The following is a 19,513-nucleotide window of genomic DNA, read 5'->3' on the forward strand; positions in this document are numbered from 1 at the left end:
CCCCTCAACAAGGCAGTTCCTGACACCAGACCACTGCTTTTATTCCTCCTTAAGCAGGTACCAGCCCAGCCAGGGACACCCCAGTTCTGAGTGGATCAAGGCACTTTTTGCACAATCACAAACCAGCAGCTCAGATCTGCTTCTAGAGAGATGTTTCCTAATGACCAACGTGGAAGCTCTCCAATTAATGAGCATCCAACTCCCTCCAGAGACACCTACTTCATTCCCAATATCGCACAAAGCCCAAATGTTGCACTCTCATCTCTGAATTTTCTTGGTCAAGAGTATTTTTTTAAGTCTTTGAGAAGCTGGATGCCGGACAGTGGTGACCTGAGCCAACTTTTGACAAGTAGCAAGTGTGTATTTGACCATTTTTAATTGGGTGAAGTGCTCAAGGACACAGGACACGCTGCCTCGTAGGTGATACAAACATTCCTACTCCACTGGAAGCTACGAAGTGTCCTCTAGCTCCAGCTGTAAGAAGTTGTGTGTCATTGGAGCGGAGAGTCTCCCACATGATCTGTCTCTGTTTATATCCACAACATCCGAGTGGCCACAGACTGGGGTATAAATGACAACTGCGAAGGCTGCATGGCCACAGGACTGTTGCACCCTGTCAAACTAAAGATGCAGAATATCCCACAGTCAATCCTGGGTTGTCACTTACAATTCCAGCAGTACACAAATTTGCTATTTGTAATTCTCTCTCTGTCCCTTTCTCCTCAGATCAGTGACAGATTCTCAAAACACAGCAATTGAAAGAGACTTCCAAGAGAAGTGAGTCTTTCCCAAAACATAGAATATTTAACTAGAATTGCGTCCATAATCAAGATGTTTTCAGCTTGAAATGCAAAGGGAAAAGAAGGAAAACATTACTATGTTAAACAACAAAAATACAATTCAGCCCAAAGCTCCCAATTTTAAGAATATCCTACACAAATTAAACGGAAATGTGCAAACTCAGTGTTTTATCCCTCATCTGAAGAATATAGCTCTCATAAAATCCAAACCACGTTATACACAAACTTAAATTGATGAGAAATACTTTCATGTTTTAATGTTGTAAAAAATAGCCAGGTAGGAATACTGAAATTACTTGCAGCGTATGTTTAGCTGCCACACAGGAAGGGCACCTGAATGGGAGCTGATACTTCAAGTTGCTAAAACTCATTACACGGATGTTACCCTTGAATTCTTAATGGTTGCTCAGGAATGTCACCAAAATCCTTTCCCTTTGGGAAAACATTCACATCTTCCACATGTAGGAATGGAGTACCTTTTCCTAAAGTTTATTTTAAAGGGATAAAGTCACCCAGAAAGAAGTGAGCTCCTCCGTGTGTTTTTCCGCCAGCCTACGGCCACGTTGTCAAAAGGCATTACTTCCAAGGGAGCCATAGGAAAACAGTCATGGATAACACACATCCAGCACACATGGTTCCCAGAAACCTACACAGACAGACACAGGACGAGTCCCCTGTAGGATGCAGGACAAATAGATCGAGTAAAACAAGGAGTCAGATTTCACTCTGACATCTTTCCCTTTGGGAATGCCAGCCTGTGGATTGCAATAAAACAATAATTACTTGGGCATCAGGAAAAAGAGAATAAACAATTCCATAGTCTAATTTGAAACGAAACTTTTTTTTTTTTAATCTAGAACTAAATCTCTTAAAAAAAAATAATTTCCTATGAGCTCTCTCTTTCTTAATAATCAATAACTGCAAGAAAGCATCTGTTTCTCCCACCCTTATAGCTGCACACAAAGATGCATTTCCAAACAGAAATCACTTTTTTGGTTCATCTTCACAGAGAAGAAAGGTCAGTAAGAAGAATATTTGCACCTGCATCACTTTAAACAAAGTAAATGTTAAAAATATGGAAATATTCATATTATTATTCAGGGAGTCAGGACTAACAGACTTTTCATAAGCTAAAATTAAGCAAGCCAAAACCTAAGTCCCAAATCTGGAAATAGTTTATGTGTATTGTAATTTTAACAGGATCCAGAGTCCTGTTAAATTCAATGAGATAGCTCACGTTTCCAGCTATATATTGTGTGATAATCAGAAAAAGACAGCTGGAGGTCAGCAGAATTTACCTGGAACAGTTTACTCTGTTAGCAGATTTTATCTTATTTTATATGACCAAGAAAATTCTTAGAACTCTTAAGAGAAATAAATTACTATGCTCCCTTCACCAGTAGCTTGGAGTTTTCACTGACTGAAATTCTGATTTATTCTTTTGAGCAAGAGTGAAAATACAGGAAATGATTTCTCTGAGTTTTGAAGACGTTTCCTCTGAGTTTTGGAACACAAGTGGCAGAGCTTGCAAAGAAATAAATCCAGTGTCTGCTTCCCTCACCTCGCTGTTGTTATTTATGATTTAAATATTCCGGAAGAGAATCATCATCTTTACAAAGTTGTAACTGAATTGGGAGACTGGGACAGGATGAAACTTGACAACCAAAAAGTAAATACCTGCTACCAACCTTTAGGGAATTGCACAGAGATGCTATTTACCTTGGAATACCTACAAGACATAAATAATTTTAATAGGATTGCAACAGATACATTTGAAAGACAGGCGAAAAAATATTAGATCAAGGATACTGAAAAAAACCTTTTTTTTTTTCCTTAAATACCAGCATTTATCTTCCAAGAGGCTGGAATCATCTGTGCCACTGAACTACATTTAAAAGAAATTTAGTAAAGATATATGAGCATTTTCCTTTGGTGGTGCTTCCAAGGTTTTACACTGGATTCCCCAATCTAACTGCCTTTTTATTATCTCTGAAGAATAAAGATTAACAGACCTATGAAAAGGTTATGATGCTTCTGGTGAGAACTGCTTACAGTGAAACCTTTGTCTATCTAAAACTCCAAGCACATGCTTGTGTGTTAAATTAGTTATTCAGATTAAAATGGATATAACTGTTTCTAATTATTTACATGGTGATTGTTCTAACAGGTATTAAGGTAGACATGCGTGCCCTGGTGTTAATACACTGAATTATACATTTTAGTATTATTAGATATAAATTATACTATGTGTGCTGAATCTGTTAAACATTCTCAATGTTTAATGGGTGTAATTTGAAGTGGTAAGTAGTATTGCACTCTTCGGATTTATATTTCAATTTCCCACTGAATGTTCAACTTTATTCAAAGAAAACAGAATGTATTTGGTTTTACCTGAGGCTAAAACCAGTGTTCGTGTCTTGAATTAGACAGCACATAAAAGCCATTAATATTCAAGATTCAGGGAACTCTTAGGGGGTATTTTGGTATTATGTCAGAATGCTGTGGACCTTCTTGCTCTCTACAACTCCCTGACAGGAGGTTGAAGCCAGATGGGGGCCGGGCTCTGCTTCCAGGGAGCAAGGGACAGGATAAGAGGACAGTCTTAAGATGTACCAGGGGAGGCAGCTGGACATTAGGGAAAGGTGATTAGACACTGGAATTGGCTGCCCACGGAAGCGGTGGAGTCACGGTCCCTGGAGGTGCTGAAGCAAAGACCGGCTGTGGCGCTCAGTGTCATGGTCCTGCTGGCACGGCGGTGTTCGGTCATGGGTTGGGCTCGGCGATGCCAGAGGTCTTTTCCACCCGGATGGATTCTGGTTTGCTGCGGGGCGGCGGGGCCCTGCCCGCCGTGAGGGAGCGGGAGCGCCACGGCCCCTCAGCGCTCCGGTACCGACCCGCCGAGGAGGCGCCGGGAGCAGCCCGAGCGCGGAGCTCGCCGGAGCCATTTCCCGCAGGCAGCGCGTCCCGCCGCCTGCCGCAGGCGGGCAAAATGGCGGCCGTGGCTGAGGGGCGGGAAAAAGGGGCGGGCGGAGAACGGGAGCGGTGCGCCATCCTCCTCCTCCGCTTTCTCCCACCGGCGGCTCGGCCGTGTGCTCTGCCGGCCCCTTCCCCGCTCCGAGCCCGGGCCACAGGTAGGTGCCCTCCCCAACGAGGCTCCTTGCCGGGGGGTTGCCCCCTGGCCCTTCCCCTGCGGAGACTGCAGAGGTGTTTTTTGTAGTCGCTTGGTGTTGGGTGTTTTTATTCAGTGCCTGCAGAAGAGGTGAGGGGAGGTAGGTGGGTGGGTGGGAAGCGTGGTGGCTCAGGCGGGTCAGGGGCAGAGCTGCCTCGGGAGGAGGCGGCCTGCGACCCTTCCCGAAGGTGATCCCGGGGTGCTCATCCCCTAACTGGATGGGGTGTGTTGTGCCAAAATGCTGTGTCCCTGGTCTCCCTGGGGAATGGCATCAGCGCTGCTGAGCAGTGGCCCCCAGCCTGCTTTGCCTGGCTCCTGGCTGGAATCTGGCCTGCAGCACTGTGGGGTCTTTAGCCATGGATGTTCATCCAGGGAATCTTTAATCAGGTGTCCGGGCACACAGGTGGGCACGGGGTGCATCTGGATTTGGTGGGACAGGGGATGCCACAGCCTCCCCTTCACCTCCCACCTGTTCCTCCAGCCTGTGCTAGCAAGGTTACAAGCTGTGTAACCCTTACTTATCCTCACGTGAAAACACCTGTAAGACCGCCGAGGTAAGAATTTTTGAGCCCTATGTGTTTCAGCTGCTTCGGTGGCAGAAAGCTGTACACATACTCTGTGATCTGCTAAATAGAAAAGCAAACCAAACTGAGCTAATCTAACATCAGCCCACATGAAGGATGGTGTTCATAGACAAAAATTCGTGCTCTCCTGTGAATTCCTGCCTGAATTTGTGGCAAGGTTTGCTTTGTTTCCCTTCATAATAAGCGCATAAAGAAGTTATTGCAGCGAAAACTTGTGAAGTGACTTTATGGTGTTTAAGCCCTTTTTCCATCCTTGCTGTGATAGTGTCCAAGTGGCACGGATCCCCTCTGGTGATGACAGACTGTTGTGCTCGGGGTTGTTTGGGTATCCAGGCAAGTTGTCAAAGTGGGGCCAGGCCTGTATGTCAGGAATGTGTATTGAAGCCAGGTCCTATAAACACTCACAAATGTGTGGAGCCTTGTTGCTAGGGCTTTGCACAGGAATACAACATGTACGAGTCCCTCTTTGAAGTCCTGATGTGCTACCTGACTATTTGGAAGCCAGGAGCGTAGCAGAGGGAAGAGTTTCCATAGTTAGTGAGCTTCAGCCTTGGGATTTTCGTTTATGAATAAATTCACCTCTTTTTATGGCTCGTTTTGGAGCAGAGCCAAGTGGAACTATATTGTTTATGTGCGTAGATTCTTGTGTCTCACACAAAGATGCCTATTGTTTACACAGAAACTGTAAGAGGAATGTTTTGTTAACATTTGGTTAGCAATATAAACTGACAAACACAAATGCAGACTGGAACTTGAAACAAAAATAGCCCTTCTCAGAGGAGAAAAACACAGCTGCCCAAAAACTGTTTTTCAAGGAAAACTGTGCACCTATTGGTTCTATGTGGTTTTTTTTAAATTCAGCTTCTATGATTTCAATGCCTGTGAATCTTCTACTGCATGTAACTATCCCAGCAACTTAAGCTCCACACCCATGTACCCTCTAAACAGTGCTTATTTTTCTAAAGAAGATTGACTGAATTGTGATACTTTTTAATTACATTTGAAATTTGGTTTTACTTGGGTGTGTCATTGTTACATTTTTAAATTCCTGAGCTGACTGGGATGAATTCCCCTCTCCATTGTCAACATGTGTCTTTTCCATTAGTTCCAGTAGGACTGACTGCTGCCTTCTCCTTACTTTTAAGAAACTTTCAGCAGCTTGAAATAGCATGACCAAAAAACCTGTGTTTTCAATATTTTATCAAAAAAAATTAAAATCCACAGCCTACATAAAGAGTCGTTACAGAGCCTGTGGGGGCCTGCTTTCCATGGTGGAATGTGTTGACTTAGCAGATGCAGAATGCAATTTTTCAGTGGTGATAATGCAAAAAATCTCATTTGCACTGTTTCCAACTTCATTCTCTAATGACCAACATCTACCTACAGTCAAGTGACTGATACCTGTTTAAATAAAAGGGGTGAATGGTTCTCAGAAGGGCTCAGAAATGTTTGGTATTGTAGGAGAAAGGGATCCACAGTAGTTTGAGGACTGTGGCAGCCAAGTGTTTAATTTTTAATGTCTCAGCAGCGATGGCAATAGGTGTTCATCAGATCCTGCAGGTTCAGTGGAAGAAAGTCAGAATTTCAGTCCTTGCACATCTCCTAAGGCACACCATCTCTTTTAGAATTATTATTAATGACATGGTTTGGCACTACTTTTTTTGTGCTGGTTTTTTCACCCTGTTTCTTAGCTTGAGTATTTCTACCTGTCACTCATAGATTCTTGCTTTCATGATTAGTAGCATAGAATTATATTTGAATATCATAGTTGCCACCTTACATTCATTGTTTCTACATTGCCTGATCCTCTCTAAATGAGTATTTGCACCTATTTCTATTTGATGGGTTATTGTAAATGGCTACAGGTATCTTTTTTCCTTTTCTTTCAGCTTTCTCTATTGGCATAAAGAAGAATGTATGTGCTGCTTCTGTGACAACTCACAAGTATTGTGTTTATTCTTTTATTTTATAAGTTTTAAGAAGCAAAAAGTGAACTGTTTATTTTATTGTAGTGCTCATTACAGTGAGATCCTGTCCTGCAACTGGGCTGTGTAGGAAGGGCAGTACCAATGTGGGAAACAATTTGTAGTACTTCTACTTATATTCTTTAACATATTTATGTAGAAAAAGCTTTATTCCATAAAGCTTTGATTTTTTACAGGGACCCCTGTGTGCCTGTGTCCTTGCACTTGGGTGGCTGTTCACTGAAATCACTGACCTTTCTGTTTGTATACAGAGATCCTTAACAGGATTATTTGGAATGGGAGGTCTGTGGCAAGGTGTGATTGGAATCAGATCAGGTGGGGAAAATATCAGTTTTAGGAAGGTGTTCTGCTCTGGAGATGAGTTGGTTTTATCATCTCCCAAGAACAGGTTATATATTTTTATTTGCAACCTTCAGATGAAAGAATGTGTTCACGTTTTAAAATAGATGTTTGCTAAGTAGTTGTATTCTAGGAAATTCTAACAGCAACGTGTCAGAATTCCACTGTAACTTGGTACATAAAAAGAAGAGACAAGAATTCCCTTGGTTCTGAGTTCCAGAATCAGTAATGTGTCTGTATATTCCTTTCTGTTCTCTCACAGGAAAGATGATCCCCAGGCAGTGTTCCTGAGCCACGAGGATGGGGCCAGATGTACCCCTGCTCAATGACTACAAACAGGAGTTCTTCTTGAAGCGCTTCCCTCAGACTGTGCTGGGAGGTCCCCGGTTCAAATTAGGCTACTGTGCCCCTCCTTACATCTATGTGAACCAGATCATCCTTTTCCTGACACCATGGGTTTGGGGAGGAGTGGGAACACTCTTGTACCAGCTGGGAGTGATGAAGGACTACTGCACCGCAGCGCTGTCGGGAGGACTCATGTTTGTTACTGCACTTGCTCTTCAGATGACAAACCTCTATGCAAAGCAGAAAACAGTGACTGTAGAAAGAATGCAAATTCAGAATACCCTGACAGATGAAGATGAGTTTGAATTTTCCAGCTGTGTAGGTTCAGAGACAGTAAAATTTATTATTCCTGGCAAGAAGTATATAATCAACACTGTATTCCATTCCCTTCTGGCAGGGGTGTTGTGTGGGCTGGGAACCTGGTATTTGCTGCCAAACAGAATAACCTTGTTATATAGCAACATTGGAGGAACTGTTGTGATCTTTGTGTTTGGATGGGTGACCATATGTATAGGAGAGTATTCGTTAATCATAAACACAGCTACCGAAACAGCCACTTTCCAGGCACTGGATACTTATGAAATCACTGCTCTGATGAGACCTTTCTACATTTTTGTCTTTATTGCAGTGGATCTTGCACACAGGTAAACATAATAATGCGTTTTGCTACTTAAAGTGATGGTTATTCTGTGTATTTTTGATGGGAAAGGTTAAATTGGTCTTCCCAGGAAAATTTATTTTGAGATTTTAATCAACTGTAGTAACTTCAAAGAAAGAAGATTGATGCATATATGGTAAAAACTGAGGTTCTATGTTGTGCATAAAAGGTTCTTAAATTTTTATAGCCTTCCACGTAAAGTAGGAAGAGCAGTTTGTAAGTAAGAGATAGTTTTACGTGTTTTCTACCATGTCATTTTTCATAGTTTTGTATTGGAGCATTTGCATTTATGTCCTTTTAAAGGATGTGTTTTGAAAACACATGTTCCTGACGTGGAATCATAGATCTAAACACTGCAAGCTTCAGGATTACTGGATTTATGTCGAGATTTCATCCTGGAATACTTTCTAATGTAAGCTCTGTAAAGTGATAGCAGAGGCTTTTATACAACAGACAAAACAAAAAAACACCACCTCTGAATTTGGTTTTAATGAATGGGTAAGCAAATGTGAATATTGCTGTGGCTTTGTTATATGGATTTTGAACTTGGATTTTTAAATGCTTTTGCAATACAAAAGAGCTGTGTCAGTCTACAAATTAGGAGAGTCACATTTCTGTTTTTTAGATAAGTGTCTTAGCTAAAGTATTTGTAATACCAGGCTCTTAAAACAAGATGCTTTTAGATTTACTCTCTGCACTCTTTCTCCCTGTCAGGTGATACTTATATCACTTTGTCACATGTACATGTTTTATGGTTGGGGTACTTCAGATACATTTTAAAAAAGCATGTTTGATTTTGCTAGTTTTGCACTGGGAGGTGTCTTTGTTAGTGATTTACCCTAATAGCTGCGTCAGGTAAGGTATGAGTATTATACATGTGGATCTTGGACTCCAAATTCTTCTATTTAATTTCCTGAGGAGAAAATTAAGACATTGTCTAAATTCCTGATAAAATTCCTCTGAGGCTTGCTTACTTATTAAAAAGTAGAGAGAAACCAAATATCTTGTCAGTCTAACTGGTGAACTACATATGGGTTAGAATTTATGCACATTTCTAATACTGATCTTTGTGGTTTTGCAGGAAGATTTTGACACTTTTACATAAAAAATAAACCCTCTTTAGGAATATACAGTAGTATTTGTAGGTGTACAGGCAACATGCCAGTTCTTCCAGTGTTAAAGCTTAAATCTTGGGCCTTGAAATTGCAGAAAATTTTGCTTTTGTGTGTCTGAAAAAAAAATACTTTGCAATTTTTGTTTAACAGTTGAGGCCTTGGAGCCTTTGGACCTTTCTTTTTTGCACAAGTATTTCTTCAGTGTATTATCACAACAGTAACAAAAATAATCGGGATAATTGCATCACTGTATTCATCTGAAGGCTTCAAACCTTTTACATGAAAAGTTAGTCTGTGTTGTGGTGTTCTAATTAATGTGTTACTGCCCTAAGCATAAATGTATGTCCTTATTTTTCCTTTTGAAAGATACTCATTAGGTTTTGTAGGTTGAATGTGTAATGGTTTTACTTTGGGATTTGCTGTAGTAATTAAACAGAAAGTCTTCCCAAATGGAAGTTATTTTTCCCTTCACAGAAGTCAAATCCATTTCTTCTTTTATCCAGGTTTGCTCTCAACGCACCCATTCTAGAACAGACAAACCAGATCTTGCACATCCTGTTTCTTTTTCTGCCATTCCTGTGGGCAATGGGAATTCTGCCCCCGCTTGATGCACTTTTTCTCTGGGGAATGGAACAACTGTTGGAGTTTGGACTAGGAGGTTCACCTATGTCAAGTAACACAAAGTAAATGTTTATACAATTGTAAAATATATCAGTACTGTTTATAACCTTTTTCTTTTCAAGCAAATCTTCTTTATTTTCTCCTTCACAGGTTGTTAGTAATGTTTCTCATTTCTGCTGGAACAGCAATAGCATCGTATTTCATTCCCAGCCCCCTCGGTGTGATCCTCTTCATGACTGGATTTGGGTTCATACTGAGTCTTAACCTAAGCGAGATTGGGTTTGCCTTCAAACACACCATGATCAGCCATTTAGCCTCCAGCAAATCTAAAAATATGCACAGAGGTCTTAGAATACAATTTGGGTGGAGGGAATTTATTTTCTATGTGACTGTGTTGACATTTGCTCTCACAGAAGCCAGCCTGCTGCATCAATTTGCAGGCTCCTCATCATTTTCCCAAGCCAGTCCCCAGGCCATAGCAAGTTACATTCTGATCCTATTGCTTGTAATTATGTGGATTCTTAGAGAGATTCAGAGAGTGTACTTGTTTGGAATCTTCCGAAACCCCTTTTACCCAAAGGATGTCAGGACTGTGGCTGTGTTCATGGAGAAGCAAAGAAGGCTAATGAAAGTTGGTGTTGTCAGGAGGATTTTACTAACACTAGGTAGGAATACACCACTGTCTGTTGTTTGTTAGATGATGCTTGTAGGGAGATTGAAACTCTAGAATTACTGTGTGTGCAAGATTCTGTGAATGAACCAAGGGAAACCAAATGGCTGGAAATATTTGTTGATGTCTTGTTAAATTGTGCGTTGAGGTCAAAGTTACTGGTCCAGAATATTTGAAAGTGATTTTATTTATTTCTTTTTTAGGGGTGAACCTAAAAAATTGAGCCTTTTAAAAGCCCAGCTGAGAAAGCAGGGCGTTTTAAAGGGTTTTAGTTATAACTGCAGTACCCACTTTTGAAAAGGTGTCTCTTATAGATCTTTTTGAAGGTACTTGGAAACAAAATGAGTTGAAAGTGTTCAAGCTGACTAAATATTTGGTTCTTACAGCTTGCTAGGAAAGGGAGTGTCTTGGTTTGAAAAAAAAAACCAGGAGAGCTCCTAAAACCCCAACAGGGAACAGCCTCCTTTCTGGTAGGTTAGAGACAAATGCATCTACTTCAAGGGAATAAAAAATTGATTTAAATTATTTAATTTTGTAAAGAAGCATCAGTTTGGGAAAGTAGATTGATGACTGCTATTCCATGTTTATTTTTTTTTGAGTATTCTCTTGGAGAAACAAATAAAGGACAAAAGAACTAATAGCAAGTAAGAACTAAGCATTGATGTAAATATTTGTTGTCCTGGGCCATTAGTGCAAATAAATTGTTCAATATCCTGGGAGTGTAATACAAAGAGGAGTTTGTGATGTTGAAGGTTTCTCTTTTTATGCTAGGATTTCCATCCTGCAATACGACTGCTTACCTCTGTAGACTTTCGTTATGTTTTTGGAAGGAGGTCAATGATTCTTTTATTTCAATTGCAGTATCTCCGTTCGCTATGATAGCGTTCCTGTCACTTGACCATTCACTACAAAGTCTGCATTCCGTGTCTGTTTCCATTGGATTCACAAGGATATTTAGGATGGTAATTTGAATTTTAAATATGTTAGCCTTAGAAGTGCTCTTCTACATGACTTGAGTACCAAGGCAACCTAGAAGAAATATTCTAGGTCATGAAAGCAGAGATAAATAGATATATTTTTTAAGGTATTTCTAACATATCTCTATTTTAGGTCTGGCAGAATACAGAAAATGCCTTACTAGACATGGTGGTTGTGTCAGCAGCACAAATGTTGGTGTTTAATCCAGACCTCTGGTGGAACAGGAGCCTTGATACAGGAATCAAACTCTTGCTGGTAATGGTCATAATGTAAAATTAAGCAGATAGTTGTTACCTGAAGTCTGTGTTTCCTTGCCCTCTCCTATTGGAGAATTACAGAGCCCAGGACCCAGCAGATAGAAGCTAAAAACTGGGTACTAAGATATTTTCTACCACCAAGCAATGTAATTTTGTTAAAGTTACTGTAGCTGTGCTGAATATGCTGCATACAGCGCGCTTCCTGCCTGTCTCCTGCAGGTTGGCCTCCTGCGGGATCGGCTGTTCCAGTTCATCTCCAAGCTGCACTTTGCCATCGCCATCCTCCTGACGTCGTGGACAGAGAAGAAGCAGCGCCGCAAATCAAGCGCCACCCTGATCGCGCTCAACGTCGCCTTCTTCCCCGTCCTGCTGGGCCTGGTCGCCGTCTCCGCGCTGCTTTCCTCGCCCCTGCTGCCGCTCTTCACGCTGCCCGTGTTCCTGGTGGGCTTCCCCAGGCCGCTGCGGAGCTGGCCCGGCCCCGTGGGCAGCACCGCCTGCGTGTGCTCCGACACCGTCTACTACCGGCAGCTCGTGCCCAGCCTGGCCGGAGCGCTGCAGTCCGCGCTGGCGGCGGGCGGCCTGGGTAGGTACAGGCAGCGCTGGAATTAGGTAGCTGAGTATTTCAGGAAACATGGTTTTGCTGGAGAACAGGAGAATCTGTAGTTGGAAACGGTGTTTCACAGTGTGGGTTAAATCTGATATTCAGGGATTGCTCAGTTGAGGAAAAAGTGGTTACTTTTATACTTCTTGTACAACCAACTATAGGGCAAGAGGGAACGGCCACAAGTTGCAGCAGGGGAGGTTCAGGTTGGATATTGGGAAATATTTCTTCATGGAACAGAGGGTTGGTTAAGCATTGGAGCAGGCTCCCCTGGGAAGTGGTGGAGTCACTATCCCTGGGAGCATTCAAGAAACAAGTAGATGTAGCAGTTTGTGATACGGTTTCATGGACATGGTGGTATTCAGTCAAAGGCTGGGCTTGATAATCTGGGAGGTCTTTTCCAACCATAAGGGTTCTCTGATCTCTACTTGTTACAATCCTGTAAAAAAATAACTCTGGTTTGTTCCTTTAAGGAGAGACTAAATGGTGATGAAACAGTATCAATCCTAATCTTTCTGCACTGAACAAAAAGGATGGAATACATTCATCCCACCTAACTGGAGGCAGTAAATCGAGTTCTTTAGCCAGACAGCATAGAGAAGGGTGTGTGTCAGACTGGCTGTCTAGGTCTGTCTGTCTCTGCATCAAACCCATTACTCAGCATCCAGAAGGTGACTTATGCTAATTTGGCTGTGTTAATTGGCTGTGGTGAATATTGACTGGATGTTTGTGAAATACATGATGTAGCGTAGCTACCAGTAAACAGCTGGGAGCAGAACTCATTGATAAGACTTAATATCGTATCTTATGCAGGCAGTTGGGGTAGGACTGTAGCAGCACTTGTGGGTTTACAGCCTGTGAAAGGCACTGTGATGGGGTTTTCATAGAATTACAGAGACAGAGGTGAAGAAATGCCCAGTCTTTTTCCCAGCTGGAGAGAGAGTAACTGTTTTAAAATTGCAAGGTCATTTTCTTGAGAAACAGCCTTTGTGTAACCTAAATAATCAAAAGATTGTAGCCCTTAGACAAGAGGCAAATATTTACATAAGCCTCTTAGAAAATGGCTTATGGCTAGAAAAAATGGCCTAATATTAGAAGGCAGTGGAAGTTAACCTTAATCATGTTTTTCTGAAGAATATATCCAGGTGCTTTACTAGGAAACATTTGCTGCACTTTCATCACTGGCTAGAGGGAGGTACTAAATAAAACTGGGAAGTCTTTTTTCTCTAAAGAAGGATACTTCAGTTTGTCTGCTGCATTAGTCCATCTATGTTTTATATGTGCAGTAGATGTATTTATTACATTATTATAATATATAGCTATCATATATATATGTTATATATTTCTCATGTCTATCTATTTTATACCTATACATATTTTAATAGGATTTTTTTCCCCATTCCCATCATGACTGTGGTGGCATATATGCCTCAGAATAAATAATTTAAAACAGTAGTCTTGAGGGGTAAAAAGTCTCTTCTTTAATGTGAAAATCTGTGAATGAATGTCTTCAAGCAAGAAAAACTGTGGTGTTCTCAGTTGAGTTCAAAAGGAAGCAGTACCACTTTGTGTGTCACTAATTTAAACCCATCATTTTTTCTGTGTAAAGGAGTTTTAGTAGCTTTAACAGCTAGCAAGAAAGGAATTAAAAACTTTGCAAAATGTTAACAAGAAAATGCACTTAATTAGCTCAGTGGGATAGAAAAGGTTACTTAAATTTTAACTACAGCTTAATGGTTGGTTTCACTGATTTCATCTTACAACATTTTAAAACTAAAATTAAGTAAGTGAGTGTAAGTGAGTGGTCACCAGACGTGAGTGACAGTAGAAGCTGGTCATAAACTGGCAGCAAATACGCTTAAGAACAGAACCATTATGGTAGGAGGATTGACATTAGGCTGTAGTTCAAATACACTATGACCACTCGTTCTTAGGAAATTTGGCATTGCTCTTTTTGTGAAGTAGGTAAAAAAGAGGAAAAGTACCTGTTTGGGGTTTTTTTGAGTACTAATTTGATGTTGTCCAGGACCTGATTTTCAAATTCCAGTTCAGTTATATTTTTATTTCTCTGATAACAAATAAACTTCCTATTCCACAGCAAATTGGCCCATTAAGAAACTCTTGTGCTATATCATCATTCTTTAAGGCATTCTCAGTCAGAAGGATTTGAGGTCTCCAGAGAACATCAGTGGGAACTGTGTGGTTGGAAATGCAGCCAAAAATTATCTTTAATCATGAAAGTCATCTCTGCAAAGGGAATTGAGGGTGGAGTTGTTTAACTCTGGTCCGGACTGAATAAAGTAGTCCTGCAGTTGTGTGAGGTTTCCCAATTTTCCACAGCTTTTTCAAAGCTAACACTGCAATTTCAAGATCCAGCTTCGCAGCCAGTTTCTTCAAGATTCTAAGGTGCTACTTAGCTAAATGATTGTGATGTTGATGCAGAAATATTTTGAGTTTGCAGTTGAATTCTTATGTTGGCATGTAGAAAAGGTAATATGTAGTTTTTGTTTGGTTTTTTTTCTTGTCTAGGTCTCTCTCTGCCTGGATCACATTACTTGTGCCGCTTTCAGGACAGGCTGATGTGGATATTGGTGCTGGAAAAAGGCTTCACATACTGTGGTGTTAACATTAAGGTAACTGCATGCTGAGCACTGAGATGCTGATGTTTGGAAATTGTGCAAAGGTTTTGCTGTGTAACATTTCAGCAGTGTAACTGATTTACCTGATGTTACAGTAAATTTTCTAAGATGAGTGTTATACTAATTAGTCTTGCAATTGACACATGCAGCAGATGTGAAATTTTTTGTCATTTAGCTTGTGACACAATATCTTTAATAAGCTGGCTAATAAGATCTGCATCAGGCAAAGATTTATTTAAGACATTGATTTGTGTCTAATATTGCAGTGAATACTTTGTTATTGCTGTTATCTCTAGTTAGATTTGTAGGGTCAGGTGTGGAAATACTGACAATCATTTTGTTCAGAAAAATTCTGCTGCAAGCAAACAGCTAGCATGTCCTGGTGATGACTAACAGGAAGCTGTTTTCATGTGTGCTTTAGGGGCTAGAGCTGCAGGAAACATCCTGCCATGCTGCTGAAGCTCACAGAGTGGATGAAATTTTTGAAATGGCCTTTGAACATCAGGAGCACACAAGGATTCTGTCTCCCAATCCCCATTTTGGACACATCCTGACTCCCTGTACTGTTGTTCCTGTGCGGCTGTATTCCGACGCCAGGAATGTGTTATCTGGAATAATTGATTCCCATGAGAATTTAAAGCACCTGAAAGATGATTTCGTTAAAGTGCTTGTATGGATGCTTGTCCAGTATTGTTATAAAAAATCAAAGACGTGGGAAAGCCCAGGCAGTGCCAACAAGAACAAACAAGGATCATTTCTGGAACATCATACTGGTGCAGTAAAAGGATCCAGGGCTCTGAGGGAAGAAGACAGCTTTAGTGTTGATACAGTGGAGGACTGGACTGATGATAGTGACATTTTTGATTTTGAACCCAGTAGCAGAACTAGAGACAGAAAAGAACCTGGGCAGTTGGGACTGACATCAAAAGTGCACCTGTCTATTCCAGGGTCTGTAGAAACACAAAGCCAAGATTTCCTACAAGAAATGTCACCAGAAGATAAATTAAACAGGGCTGTGGTGCTTGGGCTGCCTGCTGTGGACAAAGGGAAACAGCCAGAAGTTTTACCTCACATAGAATTTAGTTGCTCTTACTCAGAGCTGCTGAGCATCCCTGAGGAATGGAGAACAGCACCAGTGCCTTCTTCCAAAGTCAGTGAAATGAGGCAGAGGTTTCCAGAGGAATGGTACCACTTTGTTTTGAGCCAACTGGACTTTTTTCATCTGAAAGAGAAGCCTTCCAGTTTACTCACAGACCTTATGCAAGATAAAGCTTTGAAGGACCTGTACATCCACGGGGTGCTGTCATGTTGCTTTGGTCTGTTTGGCCTGGATAACGCCGTGCCTGCCCCAAGCCACGTGTTCAGGGCGTACACTGGTGGCATTCCCTGGTCTGCTGGCTTGGACTGGCTAACAGGCAAACCAGAGCTCTTCCAGCTGGCATTAAAAGCGTTCAGGTAAAAGAAAACCATTTCCTGAGATTAGAAAAATTATATAGAGAAGTGTCACTTCAGTAATGTTTTGTTAAATCTATACAGTTTAAAGATATTTGTGGGTTTTTCCTACATAAATATTGCCCTTGCCTCCAGGCAGTGAAGCCTGTGTGTTTTCTTCTTTCTTCCCACAGCAGCTGCCTCCAATCTGCTCTGTTCAGTGGGGAAAAACAACCTTCTTTCATTGTCCCCAGATCTAGACAGTTGTGCTGAATTTAGGTATTTGGCACTATCCATTATCAGGCAGTGGGGAACTGTGGGAGGTGAATGAGAGATGTTTAAGCTGATGTGTTCTACATGTGGGTGAGGTAAAAGCACACCCAGACCAACTGGCAGTGACTCAGCTGACAAGCAGTGGCTGACAAGTGTTTGGTGGAGACTCTCTGTGGCCTGAAGAGCCTTTCTCCCTCCTGTCTTTGCTGCACAACTGACTGTGTGACGTTCTGCACCTTTCAGATACACCTTCAAACTTATGCTGGACAAAGCCAGCCTGGGCCCAGTAGAGAACTTTAAAGAGCTGGTGAATTACCTGGAAGAATACGAAAGCGATTGGTACATTGGGCTGGTGTCAGACCTGGAGTGGCAGCAAGCAGTTCTGCAGGAAAAGCCATACCTGTTCTCACTGGGACATGACCCAAGCATGGTAAGGAGAAAAATTACTAGGTCAAAGTTCGGGTTTCTTTTTCACTGTTCTTTTTTTTCCCCCCTTGTAATCGTATTCTAAAACATGAAGGCTCTGCAAGGTTGGTTTGTACTAAAGAGGAACTGGCACCACTGTTGTTGAAAACCCCACTGCACTGTTCTTCAGATGCAGCAATATTTCCTGATTATATTCCAGTGGAAGGATTGAACTGAGGGGACTGGTTTATACACTTTGCTGTGTTTAAAGTCTTCATAGAGTGTACTCCCAAAGCTTCACTCAGTGCTTTGTAACCAAAATGCTCGTGTGTCTTCTCGGAGAATGTACCGGACATCTTGTTTGTTCTCGTAGGGAATTTACACAGGGCGAGTCCTCACTCTGCAGGAGCTGTTAGTCCAAGTGGGAAAGCTCAATGCCGAAGCCGTCCGAGGCCAGTGGGCCAACCTGTCCTGGGAGCTGCTCTATGCCACCAACGATGACGAGGAGCGCTACAGCATCCAGGCACACCCGGCCCTGCTGCGCAACCTGACCGTGCAGGCGGCCGACCCGCCCCTGGGCTACCCCGTGTACTCCTCGCAGCTCCTGCAGCTGCCTCTCTTCTAGACTGTCCTTTTTGTCATTATGACTGTTACTGTTTTGTCTTTTTTGTCTGCATGTTGGGAATCAAATGTCCGTGCTCCCCTCATGCGCTACAGATCAGGTGTTACTCTCAGGGTGGTGGTGCCAGGCCAGCGCACGTCCTTGGCACAGAGATGGTTCTGGCCAGAACCTTCAGCAGGCAGGAAGCTGGGAACTGGTTTCTTGCTGCTGGAACATGAGACACCATTGCCTGTGTGGCTGATGAGCCAGATGCTGAAATCCTCTTCTCCAGTTTAGAGAAGAGCACCATAATTCTGATCATTACCATAATTCTGATCGCTAACATAATTCTGATCATTAACTATTTTTTGTGCATTCTGATTTATTTTTACTTTTTTTTTTTTTTTTTTTCTTGGACAGGTGACTTGCACTGCCAGTCAGGTTACAGCTGCTTGTAGTATTGTCAACCCCAGAGTTGGCAACAACCAAAGTGTACATTGGACTATTTATATGGATATTTTTATTCTGGCCATTTTGTATTGGACTGAGTTCAGTTCTAGCATTTGTCATATGACTTTCACTGATCTTCCTTTAGTATAGTAAGTTATCAGCCATGCTTTAACTAAAGTAAATTCTAAGGGACAATTTTTACCAAAGTACTTGTTCTGGTAAAAAGAATTTATGGAAACCAGTGTGTGCTCTGACACACTGTTAACCTGGGTGACTTTACTGATGAAAGAAGTAAAACGTGTATAATTAGGGGACAGAGGAAATTTTAAGAGCAAATGCTATGATTTCATCTCCTTCCAGTATCCATATATATATGATATATATATAATATATTTATATATGTTGTTACATGCAACCTCTGTCTGCCTCACTAACCAGTCTTCCACAAATGCAGTGAGGGCTTGATGGGGGGTTGGGTGGAAATCCAGCTGTCTGTGCCAGAAATAATTAATTTTTTTTAACCTCACTACGGGCTGAACAGACTTGGGCAGCTGGTTTGTAGTGTTACAGGTCACCTTGAAAACAGGTCCAGGCCCAGTTTCCTGTGGCTCATTTATCCTGTTCACTACCACCAGTCCTAGCACATAAATGTGTGTTCTCAGCAGGTCAGTGGTTACACTGTAGGCAAATGCTGTGCAGGGAGTAGGTAATTCTATTTCCTAATCCTATAGAATCAATTTAAATCAGACCTGCCCCATAACTGAAGTAGTATTGGCTTAGAACACCATGCCTTGTCTGATCAGGAGCATGTTTATGACTTCTCACCTTTAAGACCTTTTGTCTTAGATAAAATTTGTCACAGAATCATGGACTTGGCTGCTGGCTGTTCCTTTTGATAGTGGCCAGAAATGATTTTTAAAAACTATGCAAGTGGTGTAGTGGAAATTCAAAGCAGGCTGGTGCCATGCTGGGGCCTGAGCTGCAGCTGGAGATACAGAGCCATGGAAGTGACGCAGAAGGGGCTTATGGAGAGCATCTATTTCAGCTCCCTCTCAGAAGGAGCTACACTGGCAAGTGTTTACTCTGATCTAAAACTTCCAATGCCAAGAGTGTCATGAACTCCTCAAGCAGTTCACTCCAGTTCTGTGCTGCTCTTGCAGCAGCTGGAAAGTTGGAGTTATTTCATAAATCTAATTAACCCTCCCTTCCTCATTGTAAACCTCTTACTACTTGTCTTCCGTATGGTCACAGAAAATTTAATTATCTTTTTTTGCAGCACTCCTTATTCAAAGATGGCTGTAATTTCTGCCCTCATCCTTTGTCTTTTGTAAACTGAATAAACCAGTTGAGAAAAAACTGCAGAGAGCTGTGATCCTTTTCCTTTCCTTTCTCCAGGTTCTCTCCATCTGGTCCCTGGCCTTGAGGAGAACTGCTGATAACCGGGCCCAGTGTTCCAGCAGAGTTCCTGATTGGCACCAGATGGAGGAGCACAATTAGCAACGGGCAGAGTTCCTGCGTGAGAACGGGAATGTGGAGCTGGGCTGTGCTGCCCTGCCACATCCTGTCCCCTGCTGTCACAGGCAGCATGTCCC

At 41.8% G+C, this 19,513-nt stretch overlaps 1 protein-coding gene across 2 annotated transcripts; it reads left to right on the forward strand.

Moving 5' to 3' along the window:
• The first annotated feature begins 3,396 nt into the window (after positions 1 to 3,396).
• Positions 3,397 to 19,282, forward strand: PCNX4 (pecanex 4). Of its 2 annotated transcripts, XM_032113541.1 has the most exons (12): positions 3,397 to 3,931; positions 6,443 to 6,497; positions 7,140 to 7,866; positions 9,499 to 9,678; positions 9,767 to 10,281; positions 11,148 to 11,248; positions 11,397 to 11,519; positions 11,741 to 12,104; positions 14,652 to 14,755; positions 15,183 to 16,216; positions 16,709 to 16,895; positions 17,244 to 19,282. In XM_032113541.1, exons 3-12 carry the CDS (start codon positions 7,178 to 7,180, stop codon positions 17,493 to 17,495), a joined length of 3,549 nt encoding a protein of 1,182 aa, XP_031969432.1. In that variant the 5' UTR covers positions 3,397 to 3,931; positions 6,443 to 6,497; positions 7,140 to 7,177; the 3' UTR covers positions 17,496 to 19,282. The 2 variants fall into 2 exon arrangements, with proteins under 2 accessions (XP_031969432.1, XP_031969433.1); XM_032113542.1 differs by lacking the exon at positions 6,443 to 6,497.
• Positions 19,283 to 19,513: the final 231 nt, after the last annotated feature.

Source organism: Corvus moneduloides, chromosome 6, assembly GCF_009650955.1.
Source record: "Corvus moneduloides isolate bCorMon1 chromosome 6, bCorMon1.pri, whole genome shotgun sequence".
Taxonomy (NCBI): Eukaryota; Metazoa; Chordata; class Aves; order Passeriformes; family Corvidae; genus Corvus; species Corvus moneduloides.

Coding starts and splice junctions, on each gene's coding strand:
- PCNX4 (XM_032113541.1), top strand. CDS start 7,178: ATGGGGCCAGATGTACCCCTGCTCAATGACTACAAACAGGAGTTCTTC. Junction 9,679..9,766: donor CCTATGTCAAGTAACACAAA/GTAAATGTTTAT, acceptor TCTCCTTCACAG/GTTGTTAGTAATGTTTCTCA. Junction 10,282..11,147: donor GAGGATTTTACTAACACTAG/GTAGGAATACAC, acceptor TTTCAATTGCAG/TATCTCCGTTCGCTATGATA.